This window comes from Rhinichthys klamathensis, unplaced genomic scaffold (genome assembly GCF_029890125.1).
Source record: "Rhinichthys klamathensis goyatoka isolate OS25496 unplaced genomic scaffold, OSU_Roscu_1.1 h1tg000784l_1, whole genome shotgun sequence".
Lineage (NCBI taxonomy): Eukaryota > Metazoa > Chordata > Actinopteri > Cypriniformes > Leuciscidae > Rhinichthys > Rhinichthys klamathensis.
In genome coordinates, this window is record NW_026607181.1 from 133,682 (window position 1) to 157,077 (window position 23,396).

The window sequence follows — 23,396 nt, forward strand, 5'->3', positions numbered from 1 at the left end:
ACATAATTGACAAGAGCTCAAGAATACAAATATAAAACAACATCTTTCTTGAGAATAAAAAATAAGGTATTGTTTGAGAATTTGCATTTATGAATGGTAAATGCATAAGGAATGGTAATAAAATAAGGTTTGCGTATAAATGTACAGAAAGTGTCTCTTCTCTGGCTCTATATAGTGTTTACACCAGACAAAAGTAGGCTACTGGTTGTATGCTGCATATAGGGTCTGTATACATTAACACAAGTTAATTAGCCTTGCTTTAATAATTAAAAACCCTTCATCAGTGACAGTGATCTCGTGACCTACAGTCAAGCATCACTGCTGGATATTAAAGGCCAGCTGGGAAACGTTGGGTCATACAGAGATACTGAGAGACACATACATGAAGACAAAGACTCATTATGTGACACGTGGGTCTTTTCACAGGAACACTGTGTTCTGTACATTTTGCTCTACATGTCAAGCTGAGAGAAACACGGACCGCGAACACATGTGATCATATAGAGCTCTGACGCCATCTGCCGGTGATGACGTGTGATCGAACACCACACGAGACGCTCGAGGCACACTTTAAAATGTCTTACTGCCAATGCAACAAATTCAGACTAATCATTTCAAAAGAAAGGCTTTTGTTACAAGGTCGTCTGATTCCTGATCAGTCTGAGTGACAGATTCTTTTTAGTTTTGAGTTGATCTTTGATTTTGGTTTATATTTAATTGTCAGTCTTTACTCATCTTTTTGTAGCCACAGATCAGTTTGTGACACTTTTTAGTGTCTTTTAATCAAAACATGACAATTAAACTCAATGAAATGCAGTAACAAGCCCCAATCTAACTTAAAGTATACCCTACCTTTAGTAAACTGCTTATGGTAGTTTTTTTTAGCAACTTTTAAACAGTAATATTATGAAGCAGAATTCTCAAATGGTAAAAAACAAAACAAAACAAAAAACACATTTTAGCCAATAAAAAATTTAAGTTATATGTGTATATTACAACATATACACCCTGATGTGACATTCATAAAATATAACTTATTTTAGCAATTAAAAATAGATTAATTTCCTCTCTTTCCGTGTTTGCCCCTCAACACTCTTTTCAAAAACCAGTTGTCTTCATTCTGACCACAGTTAATTTGTAACAGCGGTTTACAATAAAAAAATTACAATAAAAACTCAAACAAAGCAGGTTTTATTGAAGAATTTGAAAGATTTATACGTTGAATACTGTTACAGTGAATGGATGCATATAATATGTAGCCTCATAAATGTTTCTGTAAACTGATAGATTTGATTACATATACAGTAGTATGAAGAGACTCGTCAAAACCCCAACCTGAATGAGACTCAGGACAATTGCAATGCATTTTATATCTTCAATCATGAACACGTAAACATATGTTTCCCAGAACTCTCTGCCTGGACTCATCATCCCTGATTTCTGTCAGCTGTGTAGGCCTATTATTAACCTTGTAAACTCTATAAGCCCGGTTTATCCAGACATTCAAGTCTTGTATGGAACAAAAACAGCTTTTAGAAGAAAAAAAAACAGCTTTTACAAACCCATTGCAAATGTTTTATTGAAAGTATCTATCAGATGCAATTAACTAATCATCTAATACCATTTAAAGGTGAACTATGCAGTTTTTTTTTAGCTTAACTGAACAGTTTCGGACTTATTGGAATGGTTATGACGTTTTTCGGGTCAAACGTTGAACGGTTTGTTGTGAACATTGTCATTTTTAATAATTTGAGAACTTTAACTTAAACTAAATGAGAAATGTTGCCTCCTCAACTAGCTGAAATAAAATTATTTAGTTAATGTTTATTTTATTTTATAGAAACATTTATGGTTTTAGTTAACGATAATAACCCTGATCTAAAATTGATTAGGAATGAATGTATTTCAACTGTTGGCATATATAAATGTTTCTTAACCTAAAATATGACTGGTTGATTTGTAGTAGTTGTCTCGAGTTTTTCCTACTCATTTGAACCAGATCATCACCTAAACGCTGGAAGCGTCTCATGCAGCAGGACTCACTCATGGAGAGCAGAAGCGTCCGTAAAACAAAATGCTCTTGGTTGGATTGTGTCGGATGAAGAAAAGGAAAGGATGGTCTGCGTTGAAGACCTGTGGGATGATACAACATTCGAACCCTTCGATGACGCTGGTGGCTGCAGCCGCTTCGGTTCCTTCCTCGTTGACTTCAACAAAGGCTTTATGGATCACCTTCGACACCACCAGGTCGTTGTTGGAGGACATGCCTGAAAGATTCACCTTCGTCTCGTCAAACACATCCTCCATTCCCATGCTGATCAGAAGACTCTTCATGTCATATTTTTCCTCCATCTTGAATCTGGGCAGAGATACGTCAACCTCTTCTTGACACATGACTTCTGGTTTGGTCCACTCCATGAGCTTCTCGTAGGTCAGTGCCTTTTCAAGCTGGATAATAAGAGAGACATGTCAGATGAATAGTTCAATCAAAATGAAAATGCTCCACAAGTAAACATCTGACTGGTCACGGCTGGATAATTAAGCATTCAAATCACCTTCTGAAGGCCAGTGGTGTCGTCTTCCATCTCCTTAGGAAGGATGATCAACATACTGAGATTCTCCCCGACATACGGCAGCTCCAGAACCTGACTGTTGATCTCTGGGATGAAGGCCAGAGGAAACTCCTCCTCTTGATGCATCATCTTCACTGGTGTAGTTTGATTCTGCCAAACATAAATGGAAACACATTATAACCCCTCATATTTCATCATGACTGTTAAACATATTTTTAAAAAGAGCATGAAATCTCACCTTGTTCAGCTTAAACTGCCCATCTCTGGTGGCTTCCTTTGGGAATTTCTCCTTCCAGTTTCCCTTGAAGTAGATGGCATTAACCAAAACCAGTTTCGTCATCCCATCGATGGCTCCCTGTGGCACCAAGTCCTTGATCTTCTCTAAAATACAAATGGACATTGTTCACTTTGAGGAGTGATTTGAACTGGTTGGTTTGATATTTTTACTATATATCTCAACTTAGGAACCCATAAAGCCAAACATGGCCCTTGAAAAGACAATTTTGCTGAATCTAAAGACTGCAAAATACATGAAAAAAGTTTTATTTGTAAGAGTGTAGAATAAGTTTCAAATTGAGAATACGTTTATGCTGGATTTCACCTTGTGTTTTTGTCTCCACCCATTTGTTGATGTTGACACGAGCAGCCTCTGAATTGTTCTTGAAGTCCACCTTCTCCAGTCCGGCTTCATAGTAGCTTTTTGCGTCATTGAGGAATTTCTGTAACACAGCAAACCGATTGAGGTGCAAACGATATTAGAGTTTATTCACTAGAACCTCCAGTGAATAAACCGAGTCTTACCTCGACAAACTGGTAGGATTGCTCTCCGTAGAGGCGGTTGGCAAGACTCAACACATACGGGACTCCTGGTTTGTTCAGCTCACTCATGAACTTGTTGAAGCTGGAATGAATTTGGTCCTCAGGTTTTTCCTTTGGACATTTCTGTTTGCATCAACAATATCAGATTTAATCAGATGAATCAGATGAACCCAAAGGATACATATACTCTATAGTAAATACAGATGTTCATGCAACAGAAGAACCTTGACAGAATGTTAGCTAAAGTTCTGAGAACGTTCCCTGTTAGTGTTTGATGTAAATATTCATACAAAACCTTGAGTTCAGCAGGTGTCTGAGGATTCTGGGTTTGCTGCATCATTGGTGGTTCATTGTTAAAGCCCAAGACCTAAACAGCATCGTTATGGTATAATTAATAAAGATAACTTCAATATATTGTTAGCCTAGAAATCTAGACGCACCCTAGCGGCAGCAAAAATTATTTTGCAGCCAGTGTGGTCTAGCATCTCTCCGTTGGGATTCGAGCTGGAAAAACCAAACTCTGGTCAGGCCAATCACATCGTGTATAGAGTTGGTGGGCGGGCTTAACATAATGACGGCAGAGTTGTGACGGTTCCGCGTGATTTCCATAGGTGATTTCCCTGCTACTTGAAAACAAAGAAGATGCTGCTGGCGAACAGCGGTCTTTCGAATCGGCTTTGGCCGCGACTCTGGAGGACTTAGAGTTAAAGGGATACTCCACTTTTTTTGGAAATAGGCTCATTTTACAACTCCCCCAGAGTTAAACTGTTGAGTTTTACCGTTTTTGAATCCATTCAGCCGATCTCCTGCCGTCCCATGTGTGCAGCAGGCGTAATGATATGACCCAGCGCCTGAAAATAGGCTACCTTCCGTCAACACAACGTAACTATTTTCAGGCGCTGCGTCATATCATTACGCCTGCTGCTCTCATGGTACGGCAGTAAAGTTTCTTGATTATTACGCAGGAATGAGAGTATAGTTCCTAGCCATATCAGCCTAGAAAATCGCAACTTTACATTTTCCGTCGGTCTTAGTGTACGATGTAACTACAGAAGAGTCAAGTTTTAAATAGGAAAAATATCGAAACTCTTTGGTATTTTTTTTTTAGAAATGCTAATGGTCTTGTCCACTTCAATGATGTATGCTAAGCTATGCTAAAAGTGGTACCGCCAGAACCGGAGATCGGCTGAATGGATTCAAAAACGGTAAAACTCAACAGTTTAACTCTGGGGGAGTTGTAAAATGAGCCTATTTCCAAAAAAAGTGGAGTATCCCTTTAAGAGAACGTCACTTAAAGGTATTGTAGGTAGAAATTTTATAAAAAACCTTTTTCCAAATTTGTTTAAACTTTCTATATATATCAATGCATAATTAAAATGTAAGTACTCAGATAAAAAGAGTATAAAAATCGAGTGACTCTAGACCGTTTAATCTGCACTAAACACAGCTCATTATTTCCTTCCGGGACGAAACAAAAGATTGGCTTAGGCGACTGTCCCTCTCTCGCAACCATGGCAACCACCCTTTTGCCACACAGGACCTGCCCACTTGCGCGTACCCGTTTGATTTGAGGAATTCAAGAGGCACGGAACCTAGGAATAGCAAAACAATGGCAGAGAAAGACCAATCAAAATTCACATATGCAGTTCGCGAAGGCAAACCTTAACTAGGCAAAAAAAGGAAGACAGTAACGTTACTAGAAAAGGTAATGAACGAAAAGTCCTTGGATAAACAACGAGCTGACAATGCGGTAGGCTACTTGTCTCTGGAGAGTGATTATCAGATAGTCCTCATCAGAGTCAACAATGCTTTCATCATGGAAACTCTTACATGCAGAACACCATATATGTTATGAATCTTACACGAAATTCATCTTCATCACAGTGTAAATGATGGCAATGGAAAAACGTGTATCATGCAACCTGTTTTTAGCTTTGCCTTATAGATAACTAGCTCGTTAGCGAATCAATAAATATGTATTTTAAACTTTACCGATATCAATATGCTAGCTTGATAGTGAGTACAAAAATACATCTTATTTGTTTATCTTCATAATGATAAAGTTAGATTTTTTTTATTACATGTGATTCTGACACGATGTCACTACATGCACTGCGCGCCTTCCTCTCCGCTCGTCTCAGGTAAATAATGCGTCTTCAGCCCACGGTCGGAGTCTCGAGTTCATGTGTTTTTGGGGCGTGACTTTGGAAAGAGCCCAGAAGGGAGGGGGTGGAGTGAATGGAAATAATGAGCTGTCTTTAAAACAGTCGTGAGAGGTCTACAGACATTCGATTTTTATACTCTTTTTATCAGAGTACTTACATTTTAATTATGCATTGATATATATAGAAAGTTTAAACAAATTTGGAAAAAAGTTTTTTTATAAATTTTTCTACCTACAATACCTTTAAGTCATTCTTAAAAAAGGAAGATGTGTTCGGAGTTTTGACAACCGTATACGGCAAAAGTTTAATATATCAACCAGCTCCGCTGGTGGAAAAACGCATGGGACTCACTCAGCCACAGCCGTTCGTTGCTCTGGTTGGTTGTAGCGCTATCCTATTGTGTGCAGAGGGATATTGAAAGACAACTGTTTATCCCACCCCTCGGATTTAGGTATGCCAATTATGAGTTCCCAGATCTAACATCTTGATGTAGGTCTGGCATGCCAGGCTAACATATTGTGAGTGCACTATATATACGGTATATCGGAAATCGAATTTAGTCCCTACGCCAAAAGAGTAGTATGCACAGTATTTGAAAAACAGTAGACGAAAAGTCCCCGGATGACCCACTACTTCCAAGATTCTGAAATGTACATTTGTTGGACACTTTACTATCCCATGAGGCCACGGGAGAGGATTTATGAATGGCAGTGAAGCGATGCAACTGACGCTGGTATCACATGACAGAAACAACATGGCGGATGTAGTACGTCTGAATTACATTCATACTTCATTCAACACGCTTTTTTTTTATTTAAATTGTTATATTATCTATTATCAGAGGACAGTGCAATACTCCGATATGGAGGTAATAATCTTAATTGTGTTTGTTGTAGGTTTATTACAAAACAATACAGACCATTTTACAATCTGGAATGCATGCACTCGTTGCCCAAAGGCTTGCATCACTTCCTGGTCCCTCTGTCTCACTCTACTTTTACGTCACCCTCTTTTAAAAGAATATTGTGTGAGATCACCTTAATCATCTGAGCCGCTGTGTTTCCTCTTGCACCGAGCGACACCATGGCCAGAGCCGAGGAGATGCTGACAGGAGAGAAGAACACATTTCCTGATGCGTTTCCTTCGCTGATCTTCTTGAACAGGTCGAGGCAGAACTGTGTGTTTGCAGCAGACAAATGCTCCATTTTCACAAGCTAGAAAGCAAGAGAGAGAGATATATATATGATCAGCACAACAATGTGAAAATCCCAAAAAGAGCATTGCTCAGTTCAGTTGTCATTTCCCATGTAAACAACATCACATGCTTGTCTAAGAAACAGTAAATCCATGCTTTATCTTTCATATGACAGCAGTTTTGTTAAAATTAGAACAGTACTTTTTGCATCATTTTCATTATTAAACATACAGAACTGTAATGTACAAATCTCTTCTATTAAAGCACTATTCAGTATTCAGCAGGAATGATGAAGTTTCCTCATCTGTCGGAGGTGAAAGAATGATCTGCTGAGTCACTAAGTGTCATTCTAGTAAACGTTGCCTCGCCCTAAAGAGCCCATCCTCTAAATAAAATCCAGACCTTCTGTAAAACGTCTCGGGTTACTCAACCCTGAGAGGAGGGAATGAGAGGATATGCGTGTGACGTCACCGTCGGCCGGAGTGACTGCGGTTACACCCACCGAGTGGCAAAAGTCTAAGTGGTAGCATTGGTTTTCAGTATGAATCCTGCGAAAAACACACAACACACATGTAAAATAGGAAAGAGCTTTGAGATTGACTGTACAAATAGATTTTACAAAGAAATCTGAGGTATATTTATACAGACTACCAAAAGCTACAGCAAAGAGAAGCAAATGGATCGCTGCAATTCACAGAAATAACTGAACTCTCATTAGAGTTACAAATGATTTGCTCTTAGCATCCGACCATGGTTGTATCTCTCTATTAGTGTTACTCGATCTTAGTGCTGCATTTGATACTATTGACCACAACATTCTTTTAGACTCGTAAATTATGTTGGCATTAGTGGAATTGCATTAGCATGGTTTAAAATCATACTTATCTGACTGTTATCAGTGTGTAGCAATAAACGAAGAGATGTCATATTGATCAAAAGTTCAGTATGGCGTACCACAAGGCTCAGTACTAGGACCGTTGCTGTTCACCCTTTACATGCTACCCTTAGGAGATATCATTAGGAAGCATGGCATTAGTTTTCACTGTTATGCTGATGATACTGAGCTCTATATTTCTTCATGTCCCGACGAAACGCACCAATTCACAAAATTAACGGAATGCATAGCTGACATAAAAATTTGGATGACTAATAATTTCCTACTACTTAATTCTGAAAAAACAGAGATTCTAATTATTGGACAAAAAACGTCCTCACGTAATAACCTAGAATACTGTCTAACAATTGATGGCTGCTCTGTCAAGTCTTCACGCTCGGTTAGGAACCAGAGTGTGCTCTTTAATACTAATCTTTAATGTGAAAGTCACGTGTCTAGTATCTGTAAAACCGCATTGTTCCATCTTAAAAATATATCTAAATTACGACATATGCTTTCAATGAAAAATGCGGAAAGTTATTAGAGTTAGTTATTTAGTTATAGATAGTTAGTTATAGTTATTATAAAGTTATTAGAACGTTAGTTCATGCGTTCATGACCTCAAGGCTAGATTATTGTAATGCTCTTATGGGTGGTTGCCCTGCACGCTTAATAAACAAACTACAGCTGGTCCAAAACGCAGCCGCTAGAGTTCTTACCAGAACCAGGAAGTATGACCATATTTGCCCCGTTCTGTCAACACTGCATTGGCTCCCTATTAAACATCCTATAAATTTTAAAATATTGCTGACTACTTACAAAGCACTAAATGGTTTAGCTCCCCAGTACTTGAGCAAGCTCTTAACGCATTATAGTCCTTCACGTCTATTGCAATCTCAAAATTCTGTCCAGTTGATAATACCTAGAATATCAAAATCAACTGCAGGCGGTAGATCATTTTCCTATTTAGCACCTGAACTTTGGAACAGTCTCCCTACCATTGTCCGGGAAGCAGACACACTCTGCCAGTTTAAATCTAGACTAAAAACGCATATCTTTTACCTGGCATTCATATAGATCATTATACATTTCTATTATTCACATCAGTTAAATTATTATTAGGCTGCATACTAGATTAGGTCAGCCGGAACCGGGGACACTTTCTATAACACCCGATGTACTCGTTACATCATAAGAAGTATGGCATCTACGCTAATGTTAGTCTTTCCATTTATTCCGAGGTTTACTGAACCGGGCCGCATCCAGATCGTTGGATGGTGGACCAGATGGTGGACCAGCGCCTGGACAACGACCACAACGCATCAGTGAGAAATAATAAAAATATATGTCTACAAACTGCCCATTAGCTGAAAATATAATAAAGCCAACATAAAACCACAGTGTGGCGCTGTGAGGAAACCCCACTGCCCCCCCCCCCCCCCCCCCCCCAAGCACGTTAAGGTTAATACATGAATGAAATATCTTTCAGTTGGCGCGAGATTCCTGGCTGCATTCAAAACAAAGCAAACAGATAAAAAAAAAAACGCTCCAAAAATGGACATTAGAAAATGATTCAAAACCACAGTTTCTCCTTCCACGTCGATTAACGATAAAGGTAACTACATGATGCTTTTAGTAAACGCTTATGTTAGAGCAAAGCAGAATAAAGATGTGTAGCTTTAGTTTTCTCTTCCGCAAGTGAGATAGCAGTTAAACTATATCCTGTCAGTGAGAGACGGTGAGCATGTTCGTTAGCTTTGTTTATAATAAAGATGTGGTCAGAGTCGGTCTTGCAATTTTTTTGTATAGGCAACCCTTATTTAATCAAATTTATTAAGAGTTGCACGTCTTGCAACAATGTGTAATGGTGTTTATTGTATGGGTTGCATCACTTCATGGTAATAGCTAACAGAAAAGGCAGTAGCAATAATAAATATAGGATATCTGATATCCGGAAAAAATGTCCCCATACCTAGTGCCCACCCATTGAAAATAAATGGAGTCGCTCTAGTCTGGAGCCGGCTCTGCTGATACCATCATTAAACTGCCTATGGTAGATTTTTTTAGCAACTTTTACAGTAACATTATGAAACAGAATTCTCAAATGGTAAAAATATAAAATATAACATTTTAGCCATATTTTATTGAATGATTCATTCATATTACAACATATACACCCTGATGTGACATTCATAAAAATAAACTTATTTTACTAATTAAAATGGTAGTTTAATTTCCTCTCTTTCCGTGTTTTCCCCCTCAACACCTTTTCAGAAACCAGTTTTCTTTGAGTTTCATTGGTACCAGAGTTTGACTACAGTTTATTTGTAACAGCGTTTTTTTTATTAAATTACAATAAAAACTCAAAGCAGGTTTAATTCAAGAATTGTAAATATTTGTTTAATACGGTTACAGTGAATGCAAACACATAATTTGACTTGTATAATAGAGCCTTGTGTAGTGCAAAAAAGAACATAAATGTTTATGTGAACTAATAGATTTGATTACATATACAGTAGCATGAAGAGACCCGTCTAAAACCACAAACTGAATGAGACTGAGGACAACTGCAGTGCATTTCATTTCTTCAATCATAAACAGAAAAATGTTCATTACCATCACTAAATCTTTTTTTTCTAAGCTAAATGTTGTGAGGTTTATGTTTAGAGTGATAGCAGCGCTAGATATAGAAATTATAATGCTCAATGGAAAGTTTAAATCTTTACAATGTCGAATTCACATCATTTCAATAAAAAGCATCCATGCAGTTGATATTTTAGTATCATTCACTGTTATAGTTTTTGTTAATTTTTTTCCTTTTTATTATATTTTCCTGTTTATTTAAAACATTTTCAACTTAAACTAAAAGAAAATAAGAAATGCTGCATGCGCAACTAACTGAAATTAAGCTATTAGGATTAGGAAATACACTAGAAGAATTAATTTCTGTATGAAGTAAAATAATTTTAGTACCATGTAAAATTTGAAACAATTTAATACTATTTATTTAATAAGTCTTTCTCCTGTAAATTGCAATAGGTACTGATCTGTTGGCACATATCAATGTTTCTTAAACCAAACTATGACTGGTTGATTTGTAGTAGTTGTCCCGAGTTTCTCCTTTAACCAGATCATCACCTAAACGCTGGAAGCGTCTCATGCAGCAGGACTCACTCATGGAGAGCAGAAGCGTCCGTAAAACAAAATGCTCTTGGTTGGATTGTGTCGGATGAAGAAAAGGAAAGGATGGTCTGCGTTGAAGACCTGCGGGATGATACAACATTCTAACTTCACGACGACGCTGGTGGCTGCAGCCGCTTCGGTTCCTTCCTCGTTGACTTCAACAAAGGCTTTATGGATCACCTTCGACACCACCAGGTCGTTGTTGGAGGACATGCCTGAAAGATTCACCTTCGTCTCGTCAAACACATCCTCCATTCCCATGCTGATCAGAAGACTCTTCATGTCGTAGGTTTCCTCCATCTTGAATCTGGGCAGAGACACTTCAACCTCTTCTTGACACATGACTTCTGGTTTGGTCCACTCCATGAGCTTCTCGTAGGTCAGTGCCTTTTCAAGCTGGATAATAAGAGAGACATGTCAGATAAATAGTTGAAATAGTCAAAATTAAAACGGCTCCACAAGGAAACATCTGACTGGTCACGGCTGGATAATTAAGCATTCAAATCACCTTCTGAAGGCCAGTGGTGTCGTCTTCCATCTCGTTAGGAAGGATGATCAACATACTGAGATTCTTCCCGTCATACGGCAGCTCCAGAACCTGACTGTTGATCTCTGGGATGAAGGCCAGAGGAAACTTTGCCTTTTGATACATCATCTTCACTGGCTTAGTTTGATTCTGCCAAACATAAATGGAAACACATTATAACCCCTCATATTTCATCATGAATGTTAAAAATATTTTTAAAAAGAGCATGAAATCCCACCTTGTTCAGCTTAAACTGCCCATCACTGGTGGCTTCCTTTGGGAATTTCTTCTCCCAGTTTCCCTTGAAGTAGATGGCATTAACCAAAACCAGTTTGGTCATCTCATCAATGACTCCCTGTGGCATCAAGTCCTTGATCTTCTCTAAAATACAAATGGACATTGTTCACTTTGAGGAGTGATTTGAACTGGTTGGTTTGATATTTTTACTATACATCTCAACTCAAGAACCCATGAAGCCAAACATGGCCCTTAAAAAAACATTTTTGCTGAATCTAAAGTGCTGCAAAAAACATGAAAAAAGTTTTATTTGTAAGAGTGTAGAAAAATGTTTCAAATTGAGAATAAGTTTATGCTGGATTTCACCTTGTGTTTTTGTCTCCACCCATTTGTTGATGTTGACACGAGCAGCCTCTGATTTGTTCATGAAGTCCACCTTCTCCAGTCCGGCTTCATAGTAGCTTTTTGCATCATTGAGGAATTTCTGTAACATAGCAAATCGATTGAGGTGGAAGTGATATTAGAATTAATACATTTCCAGAACCTCCAGTGAATAAACCGAATCTTACCTCGACAAACTGGTAGGATTGCTCTCCGTAGAGGCGGTTGGCAAGACTCAACACATACGGGACTCCTGGTTTGTTCAGCTCACTCATAAACTTGTTGAAGCTGGAATGAATTTGGTCCTCAGGTTTTTCCTCTGGACATTTCTGTTTGCATCAACAATATCAGATTTAATCAGTTGAATCAGACAAACCCAAAGGATACATGCATCTCTACAGTAAATACAGATGTTCATGCAACAGAACCTTGACAGAATGTTAGCTAAAGTTCTGAGAACGTTCCCTGTTAACTGGGTTTGTGTTTGATATAAATATTCATACGAAACCTTGAGTTCAGCAGGTGTCTGAGGATTCTGGGTTTGCTGCATCATTGGTGGTTCATTGTTAAAGCCCAGGACCTACACAATATCATTATGGTAGAATTAATAAAGATAATTTCAACATATTGTGAGTGCACTACTCAAATGCTCATTAAAATAGTTTAAAATGTACTAGAAAAGACAATGAAGAACTGATGATTTCAAACACATTCTTTGTTGATATTGGCCCTCAGGCCTTTGATAATTGATTGGATAGAGTGATTCATTGCTGACACTTTACTGTTTTACAGTCTACTTTCCCGTCACCCTCTTTTAAAAGTATATTGTGTGAGATTACCTTAATCATCTGAGCCGCTGTGTTTCCTCTTGCACCGAGCGACACCATGGCCAGAGCCGAGGAGATGCTGACAGGAGAGAAGAACACATTTCCTGATGCGTTTCCTTCGCTGATCTTCTTGAACAGGTCGAGGGAGAACTGTGTGTTTGCAGCAGACAAAGACTCCATTTTCACAAGCTAGAAAGCAGGAGAGAGAGAGAGAGAGAGAGAGAGAGAGAGAGAGAGAGAGAGAGAGAGAGAGAGAGAGAGAGAGATGATCAGCATAACAATGTAAAAATTGCTCAGTTCAGTTGTCATTTCCTATATAAACAACATCACATGCTTGTCTAAACAGTAAATACATGCTTTATCTCTCATATGACATCATTTTTGTTAAAATAGTACAGTAATAGAACAGTAGTTTTTGCATCATTTTCATCATTACACATACAAAACTGCAATGTAAAAATGTGTTATATCAGCCCATTCTCATCCCTAGGCGTCATGAAACTGACGCCTTGGGAATCATTTTGACCATGCTTCAATATTCGACGCTTTAGGCACCCTTTAGCGTCAGTTACATGACGCGATCCTAGGGCGTCATCTTACTGACGCTTTACCTTTAACGTCAGTTAGATGACGCTATCTAATCCTAACCCTACCCCAGACCTAAACCTACCCGCGTCATCTAACTGACGCTTAGGTAAAGCGTCAGTAAGATGACGCCCTAGGATCGCGTCATGTAACTGACGCTAAAGGGTGCCTAAAGCGTCGAATGTTGAAGCATGGTCAAAATTGTCATTTTAGTGACGCCTTGGGGTGAGAATGCGTTGGTTATATTCAAGAACTACCTTTTTTAGTAGGAATGATGAAGTTTCCCCTTCTGCCGGAGGTGAATGAATGATCTACTGATTCACTAAGTGTCAGTCTTATAAATGTTGCCTCTGCCTTGTAAGACTGGAAGAACTGTAAGAGAGGGCTATTTTCTGAGAAAACAAAGGAAATTACCATTTGAACTCAATCTTGTGCACCATTCGAGACGAAGGTCTCACCTCCCTCATCCTAATCTACATTTCTCCTGGAGTGACTGCGGTTACGCCCACTGAGTGGCAAAAGTCTAAATGGTAGCACTGGTTTTCAGCGTGAATGCCGCAAAAAAACACACACACAACACATGTAAAATAGGAAAGAGCTTTGAGATTGACTGTACAAATAGATTTTGCAAAGAAATCTGAGGTATTTTTATACAGACTGTCGAAAGCTACAGCAAAGAGAAGCAAATGGATCCGACCATGGTTGTATCTCTCTATAGCCCCTTTCACACAGAGATTCCGGAAAATACACGGATAAAGTGACCTGGGATTTGATCATAATTTGATGTTTAACTAATTTAATTTAACACAAGTAAAACAAATAATGATCAGTTTAAACTAAAGATTGGTGTAAACAAACACCACTTGAGATTGTTATAATATGTACTGATTTTCCACATGTGAATATCTTGTGGTTATTGTCTATGTCTTATTGTATGTACTTTTTTCATATAAAAAAAGGTATGCTGCTTTCGTGTTTATTTAGTTATAAATGTTAACTTTATGGTTTCCTGTTATCGTCGACAAATTATTGTCCTGTACTAGTACACTGTATTATTAATTACAGGGATATTGTTACAGTTTTCACGTATACTGTTATTATCTGTTTAATATAAATCATACGCGTTTGGCTCAGATCACTATGCCCTCCTATGACAAATTCAATGAGTCTAATTCCAAGGATGTGCGAGACCTGAATATGATGTCTCCTACCACTCACATGTTTCTTGTCAGAAATATTTTGCACATTCAAAATGAGGAGAAAAACAAATCAATGCGTACAAAAATCCAAAAGGGCCACTCAAAAACTTTTGTGAACCTCCAAAAAGATTTGCTTGGACATTTGGTTGTAGGTAAGTTCATACCATGAATCTTGATTTTTATTTGGCGATGCACATTTAGTATACATGTCTTTATTGTGTTTTTAGATTGAGAACAGGGGTCCTGAAATGTGTTGGACTACAAATTTATAACATGTTAAGTCTAGGTTCCAATACAATCGTATATAAACTGAGAAAGTAGATTGCATTGAATTTAGCATTTACGGTTATGATGATGTTATCAGCTGTTAAGCAGAGTTTCCAGCAAGAGATTCCTGCCAGTCCGGTACTCTCTATTGTAAGTTAAATGAGTCAGATTACTGAGACTCTCACCCCTTGTCTTTAATGGCTCTTGGAGCCCCCTGTCCCAGTCATTGAATAGTTTGGCTGATTGGATTAGCATCTATGCATTTAATGTGATTACTGATTATGCTGATGAGATCAAGGCTAAACATGATAAAACCTACTAAAGCGTGCTGGGGCAAGCCACTGACTCGATCACAGCGTAAACTGGTAATCTTTCTGCAGTCCGCCATTGATTACATTTTAGGATTTTTTATTTACATTTTTGCATTTATCAGACCCTCTTATCATAAGCAACTTACAATAGAGGAACATAAGCAATTTGTCACCGAGCCAGCAATATTCATTGTCTGCAATGCCAGGTCTATTAGAAAGATAGATAGATTAGGACTAGGAATATGTTTCTTGTCAATAATTGAACATTTCTAATCACAGATGCTCTTTTAGTAAGTAAGGACGATGAAGTGGGAAATTGGGGCTCTACAGTAATAAAACAGAAAGACTTTACAACTCTGAAAGACCTTTCTGACGTTGAAGGAAATGTAAGAAACACTGGCATAAACAATAAACAATATTAAAACCATGAATGTCCTATTTAAAGTAGATTTGAAAGTATACGTGATTCCCCCTCCACACAGGTGCTGAATTCCTGCTTCTGTCTTCTGCAACCGATTGCACTCTCTCTCACAGGTTTAACCTCTTAGTCTTAAGAGCAGAAATAAAAGCAATTTGATTAAATACTCAAAACTAACATTTTCCTTTTTTGTTTCCAGAATGTGGACATCTATCCAGTTAACAGTCATGTCATATTACCACCTATTTGTGCACATCCCATGGACAGCTTACCTGTATGTATGACTTAAGTTTTGAGCAGGTCTGGAATGTCTTTAAATATGTTGCATACATTAACTCACTTATTTGTCTAATATATTTTCACAAGGATGCTGTGATCTTTCCATCTTGGGTGCCAGGACACTGGATGCTGTGTGTGAGTCTGCTAGGATGTTGCATTACTTTAACATACCAGTTGTCGTACAAATTAAAATCAGTTACATTTTGCATGTTATTCCTTGATATTATGCATTTTCTAACAACTTAACACATGGTGAAATTTTTCAGATCATGAAGCCAAAATTGAGTGAATTGTATTTTCTCAATTCTCTGAGAAGCCCAGGTTTTGGTGATGGCACTTACCATAGTAATTTTAGTACAGTGAACTCATTGTCATGTTCAAGAATCCAATTTGAAATGATTCGACCTTTGTGACATGGTGCATTATCCTGCAGGAAGTAGCCATCAGAGGATGGGTACATGGTGGCCATAAAGGGATGGACATGGTCAGAAACAATGCTCAGGTAGGCCGTGGCATTTAAACGATGCCCAATTGGCACTAAGGGGCCTAAAGTGTGCCAAGAAAACATCCCCCACACCATTACACCACCACCACCAGCCTGCACAGTGGTAACAAGGCATGATGGATCCATGTTCTCATTCTGTTTACGCCAAATTCTGATTCTACCATCTGAATGTCTCAACAGAAATCGAGACTCATCAGACCAGGCAACATTTTTCTAGTCTTCAACTGTCCAATTTTGGTGAGCTCTTGCAAATTGTAGCCTCTTTTTCCTATTTGTAGTGGAGATGAGTGGTACCCGGTGGGGTCTTCTGCTGTTGTAGCCCATCCGCCTCAAGGTTGTGTGTGTTGTGGCTTCACAAATGCTTTGCTGCATACCTCGGTTGTAACGAGTGGTTATTTCAGTCAAAGTTGCTCTTCTATCAGCTTGAATCAGTCGGCCCATTCTCCTCTGACCTCTAGCATCAACAAGGCATTTTCGCCCACAGGACTGCCGCATGCTGGATGTTTTTCCCTTTTCACACCATTCTTTGTAAACCCTAGAAATGGTTGTGCGTGAAAATCCCAGTAACTGAGCAGATTGTGAAATACTCAGACCGGCCCGTCTGGCACCAACAACCATGCCACGCAAAAAATTGCTTAAATCACCTTTCTTTCCCATTCTGACATTCAGTTTGGAGTTCAGGAGATTGTCTTGACCAGGACCAGAGGTCTGTGCCCCTTTACTGATCAGAGCGTGCGCTGACACAGAGTAGTAAAGCCTTGTTTATACTCTATGCGTCCGTTTCTTTTACTGTCTATGGTCCGCACAAGCACGAAGGTGCGCGCGGCAAAAATTACGCGTTGGGTGAGCAAGACCAGCAAGACCTCATTTCGCTTGGCTGTGTGCAAGGCTTTTTTTGTAGGCTACCAGCGCACACGGCGCCGCATCCGAGGATGACCGACTTCAAGCCGAATCTGCCCGAGCATGTGTAACCGGTGGCTTGCGACACCAGTTATAAAATCACTTGTCTGCGTTGTGTAGCGTTGTTGAGAAAGACACGGGACAACAGGCGGCGGTTTCACTGGATTTACTCTGATATATAAAACAAACAAGAGCATCCTCTGAGTAAATCGCCCTTAAATCGTTCTATAAAACAAATGTGACGTACATTAAATCACCATGTGCTTTCATCTCTACACATATAGGCCAAAGTCAAAAATATAACTTAAATAGGGTAAAATGATAAAAATAACCACACAGATAAGTTCAATAACCTAACACATAAATTGCAGTAAAGATATTGACTCAAAAGCAACAATTAAAATAAAGATTAATTAAGATTCAGAGGAGCCATAAATAACTCACCTCTTCAGTGCATTAACAATGCCAAGAGGAAGAGGAGGAGACAAAACAGGAAATTGTGTAGGCTCATGATGACATCACAGCAATTAAAGTGGGAAAACTCATTTCTCAGGCAAGTATACCAGATATATATGATAATAAACAATTTTGTGTGAATTATAATAAACAATACATAAGTTTTAACAGTACACTTTCTGTACCTGTTACACATGTACGTCTCACCGCACCGGCACCCAGTTTGCGTGTCTAAAATTGCACTTCGACTCGGCGCAGTAATATCATCACTCCAGGATCATCCAGGAGTGATGATATTACTGCGCCGAGTCGAAGTGCTCTCAAGTGCTATTCCGCCATACATTATAGTTATCCATTTTACCCGCTTAGAAAAGCGCCAAGAAAAGCGCCAAGTTTTATTTTGTGTCACCATACTTGGTCGTGTAACTACTAACTGTGTTTAAATAGGGAAAACGTGGAGGTGTTTGGTCGCTTCTAACTTCATCCCTGTTTGGACCCTAATGAATGAACTGGGCTATCAAAGTGTCGCCGCGCGCCAGAGCGATTGTGTGCACGCACTGAGATGAGAGAGGTATGTATCATCTCGTCTTAGTTAAGGGAAGAACATAGCCTGACTTCGTCATAATCATATTCTAGTCAGAATGTGCGTCTGATACTGCTCCATAGGGCTTTGATTATGAGGCGTGTCTTAACCGAACCAGGAAAAAACAACAACTCTGCACTCAATTGGATAGACCTACAACCAATCAGAGCAACTCAACTGCACGCACTCTGGAAAAAGTATTTAAAAAATAATGAGTGTCAACGATCTTTGCCGGTGTTGCAAAAATAATTTAAGTACTGAGTACTTGCAAACGCGAAAAGCATTTTTGAAAGAAATGCGTTTGATGACGTGATGATTACGTCCCTGCAGATCATCTGTCCATCATTGTATAAAGCCCGCCCTGGCAATTTGATTGGCCCGACGACATCTGAACCGCTCATAATTACTCCTCAATGGATCGAGTCCAGACCGAACTTCCCGAACAGAAAATATTGTGGGTGGGGTTCGGGCTGGCATCCAGGCTAGGAATAACATAGTTTAATATGAAAAAAAAACGGTGGAGTGTTCCTTTAAGAAACAGGATCTTAATCTCTGACTGCTGAAAGTGTGCTCTCTGTAGGGCCGATAAGACCAGAGAGAGGTTCCAAGAGAGTATGAAGGGTGACCGATGAGGATTCAATGTCCTGGCACTTCTCAGGAACCTGATGATCAAGTCAAGTTTCCCCAGAGACTTTTGAAAAACGTGTATATTGCATCATGGTGTGCTGCGATAGCGACAACATACACTTTCAGGGTGGAGGCAGACAGCCTTCGTTCCAACCCGCCTTGCAGGAAAGAAAGCATGACATTGACAGAAAGAACACCAATCACCGAAGAGGAGCCACGTCAAAGCGTAAGCGCACCTCATAGAGGTAACATTGTAACCTGCCGCTGGAGGTTGGCAGAGGTCTGGACATGGGTGCCATGTGGTGTCCCGTCCCTGAGAAGCGAATGCATCCAGAAATGCATGGACAGAGAGGCGTCTTTAAAGAAACTCTCGCTGTCCGCTTGCTCTTTTAGGGAAAATTGCACTTTCACTGTTAAGCACCTAGGGTGACAGTCGCTGCACTTATCTGTGTAACTGAATACTCTTTCAGATGCAAACTCTGCTGTAACTCGCCATCAATCCAACACTGAAACAGCTTTCCTCTTGTTCTGCAGATACTCGAACGAATGATTGTAGCAGAGTGAAACCTGTCCGCTCGGCTCTAAAGGAAAAGTTTAATGTGTGAGTTTGCACGCTGGTCGATATACCCGGCTGGCGGGGAGTGGCTTGCGATGCAAATCTGCAAATGTGAATTGGCTTGTTTTGTACCACTCGAAGGTAATTGGTAAAAGGTGAGATCCCAATACGTCAGGTCAGTCGAATGTGACTGACTGATAGAGTGCTTCACTGACTGATACCCTACCATCATGGGTAAAAAAACAGCATGGTAGGTTTTTTTTTAACAACCTTTATAGGCTACAGTAACATTATGAAACACAATTCTCAAATGGTAAAAATATAAAAGATAACATTTTAGCCAATACAATATTTAATTGAATGATTTATTCATTTTACAACATATACACCCTGATGTGAGATTCATAAAAATAAACTTATTTTACTAATTAAAATGGTAGTTTCATTTCCTCTCTTTCCGTGTTTCCCCCCTCAACACCTTTTCAGAAACCAGTTTTCTTTGAGTTTCAGAGTTTGACTACAGTTTATTTGTAACAGCGGTTTTTATTTAATTACAATAAAAACTCAAACAAAGCAGGTTTAATTCAAGAATTGTAAATAATTGTTTAATTTATGTTTAATATACGGTTACAGTGAATGCAAACACATAATTTGACTTGTATAATAGAGCCTCGTGTAGTGCAAGAAACAACATAAATGTTTATGTGAACTAATAGATTTATTTACATTACATGTACGGTAGCATGAAGAGACCCGTCCAAAACCACCTGAATGAGAATGTGAGGTTTATGTTTAGAGTGATAGCAGCACTAGTTATACAAATTATAATGCTCAATAGAAAGTTTCAATACAATGTCGAATGCACATCATTTCAATAAAAAGCATCCATACAGTTGATATTTTAGTATCATTCATATACTCTTATAGTTTTTGTTAATATTTTCCTTTTTATTATATTTTGTTTTAATTAAATACATTTTTAACTTAAACTAAATGAAAATGAGAAATGCTGCCTACGCAACTAGCTGAAATAAAACTTTTTCTCATTTATTTTTATGTCAGTAATGTTCAGGCCATACTTAGAAGGGAGAGGTTATTATTGGCGCTTTTCCACTACACAGTACCAGCTCGCCACGGCTCGGCTCGACTCGACTCGCCTTTGTTTGGTTTTCCACTGTGTAAAAGTTGTACCTGTACCTGCTTTCGGGTACTTTTTTTCGTACCACCTCCGGCGAGGTTCTAAGCGAGCTGAGGCGAGCTAAGCCGATACTAAAATGTGACGTGAAAACAATGCCGACTGCTGATTGGTCACAGAGAATCTGCGTCATCATTGCACGCGCCAGATGGAGTATCCAGAATAACCCCGCCATTTTTAAATAGTTTGGCCAGAGATAGTTACTAAACTTACTACTATTATTATGGCAACTCGGAAGAATACGCCGTGGTCAAACGAGGAGGTGCAGACATTCCTTTGTTTGGTTGCCGAAGAGAGGATCCAGCGAGAGCTTGATCGGGCAACGAGGAACGAAATACGTCGCTATGACGACCGGGTACTATTTGTGGCGGTACTTTCTGCAATGGAAAACGGAGCGGAAAGCGAGCCGAGTCGAGTCGAGCTGGTACTGGTAATGGAAAAGCGCCATAGGTGAGTATAGGAGACCATAAGTCTGAGTGGACATCCATGACATGCGGAGTCCCTCAAGGCTCAATTCTTGCACCACTCCTATTCAACCTATATATGCTCCCAATGAGAAAAAAAAAAAGAGAAAGAACCGAATCTCTTACCACAGCTATGCAGACGACACACAGCTCTACTTAGCCCTATCGCCTAACGACTACAGCCCCATTGACTCCCTGTGCCAATGCATTGATAAGGTCAACAGTTGGATGTGCCACAACTTTCTTCAGTTAAACAAAGACAAAACTGAAGTCATTGCGTTTGGAAACAAAGATGAAGTTCTCAAGGTGAATGCATACCTTGACTCTAGGGGTCTAACAACTAAAAATCAAGTCAGGAATCTTGGTGTCAGACCTTAGTTTCAGTAGTCATGTGAAAGCAATAACTAAATCAGCATACTATCACCTGAAAAATATTGCAAGAATTAGATGCTTTGTTTCCAGTCAAGACTTAGAGAAACTTGTGCATGCTTTTATCACCAGCAGGGTGGATAACTGTAATGGACTCCTCACTGGCCTTCCTAAAAAGACCATAAGACAGTTGCAGCTCATACAGAACGCTGCTGGCAGGATCCTGAGCAGGACCAGAAAATATGAACCAGTCCTCAGATCTCTACACTGGCTCCAAGTTACATTTAGGATTGATTTTAAAGTATTATTACTGGTATATAAATCATTTAATGGGCTAGGACCTCAATATATTGCAGAAATGCTCACTGAATATAAACCTCAGATCACTCAGATCATTAGGATCACTTCAGCTAGAAATACCAAGGGTTCACTCTAAGCACGGAGAGTCTGCTTTTAGCTATTATGCCAGCCGCAGCTGGAACCAGCTTCCAGAAGAGATCAGATGTGCTCCTACAGTAGTCACATTCAAAGCCAGACTCAAAACACGTCTGTTTAGCTGTGCATTTACTGAATGAGCACTGTGCCACTGCTCGTCCGACTGTTTTTACTGTACTTTATTTTATTTTTTATTCTAAACTGTTTTAATTATTCTTATTTGTTTTGATTCTTTTAATTTCTTCTATGTAAAGCACTTTGAATTACCATTGTGTATGAAATGTGCTATATAAATAAACTTGCCTTGCCTTGCCTAATGTTTATTTCATTTTAAATACCATTTATGTTTTTAGTTAACTATAATAACCCTAATCTAAAATGATTAGGAATTAATGTATTTCAATTCATTATAATGCAGGTCCCACATACACTAGTAGGATTAATTTGTGTATGAAGCATTTTTAGTACCATTTTAGTACCATGTAAAATTTGAAACAATTTAATACCATTTATTTAAGTCTTTCTCCTGTGAATTGCAATAGGTACTGATCTGTTGGCACATATCAATGTTTCTTAAACCAAACTATGACTGGTTGATTTGTAGTAGTTGTCCCGAGTTTCTCCTTTAACTAGATCATCACCTAAACGCTGGAAGCGTCTCATGCAGCAGGACTCACTCATGGAGAGCAGAAGCGTCCGTAAAACAAAATACTCTTGGTTGGATTGTGTCGGATGAAGAAAAGGAAAGGATGGTCTGCGTTGAAGACCTGCGGGGGGCTATAACAACATGCCTTCACAACGATGCCGGTGGCTGCAGCCGCTTCGGTTCCTTCCTCGTTGACTTCAACAAAGGCTTTATGGATCACCTTCGACACCACCAGGTCGTTGTTGGAGGACATGCCTGAAAGATTCACCTTCTGCATGTCAAACACATCCTCCATTCCCATGCTGATCAGAAGACTCTTCATGTCGTAGGTTTCCTCCATCTTGAATCTGGGCAGAGATACATGAACCTTGCGTTGACGCATGACTTCTGGTTTGGTCCACTCCATGAGCTTCTCGTAGGTCAGTGCCTTTTCAAGCTGGATAATAAGAGAGACATGTCAGATGAATAGTTGAAATAGTCAAAATGAAAACTGTTCCACAAGTAAACATCTGACTGGTCACGGCTGGATAATTAAGCATTCAAATCACCTTCTGAAGGCCAGTGGTGTCGTCTTCCATCTCGTTAGGAAGGATGATCAACATACTGAGATTCTTCCCGACATACGGCAGCTCCAGAACCTGACTGTTGATCTTTGGGATGAAGGCCAGAGGAAACTTTGCCTTTTGATACATCATCTTCACTGGCTTAGTTTCATTCTGCAAAACATAAATGGAAACACATTATAACCCCTCATATTTCATCATGACTGTTAAAAATATTTTTTAAAAAGAGCATGAAATCCCACCTTGTTCAGCTGAAAC

At 39.1% G+C, this 23,396-nt stretch overlaps 2 protein-coding genes across 6 annotated transcripts in view; both read right to left on the minus strand.

Moving 5' to 3' along the window:
* Window positions 1–1,973: 1,973 nt before the first annotated feature.
* On the minus strand, window positions 1,974–6,789 carry LOC130077876 (leukocyte elastase inhibitor-like). Its single transcript, XM_056243286.1, has 7 exons — window positions 6,595–6,789; window positions 3,688–3,759; window positions 3,375–3,515; window positions 3,175–3,292; window positions 2,812–2,954; window positions 2,556–2,723; window positions 1,974–2,448 (listed from the first exon to the last, which is right to left on the minus strand). The coding sequence occupies exons 1-7, from the start codon at window positions 6,760–6,762 to the stop codon at window positions 2,044–2,046; spliced, it is 1,215 nt and encodes a 404-aa protein (XP_056099261.1). The 5' UTR covers window positions 6,763–6,789; the 3' UTR covers window positions 1,974–2,043.
* A 3,968-nt stretch (window positions 6,790–10,757) lies between these two features.
* LOC130077874 (leukocyte elastase inhibitor-like) overlaps window positions 10,758–23,396 on the minus strand; it is a 145,604-nt gene continuing 132,965 nt past the window's right edge. For 2 of the 5 annotated variants that reach the window (XM_056243285.1, XM_056243277.1), the window contains 2 exons: window positions 23,124–23,291; window positions 22,582–23,011 (listed from right to left, as the gene is read on the minus strand). In XM_056243285.1, coding sequence (XP_056099260.1) covers window positions 22,607–23,011; window positions 23,124–23,291 — 573 coding nt within the window. In that variant the 3' untranslated portion in view covers window positions 22,582–22,606. Of the gene's footprint in view, window positions 11,206–11,317; window positions 11,486–11,573; window positions 11,717–11,938; window positions 12,057–12,141; window positions 12,283–12,461; window positions 12,534–12,792; window positions 12,993–22,581; window positions 23,012–23,123; window positions 23,292–23,396 lie in introns of those variants that run through there. The other 3 variants (XM_056243274.1, XM_056243278.1, XM_056243279.1) reach the window with 3 other exon arrangements.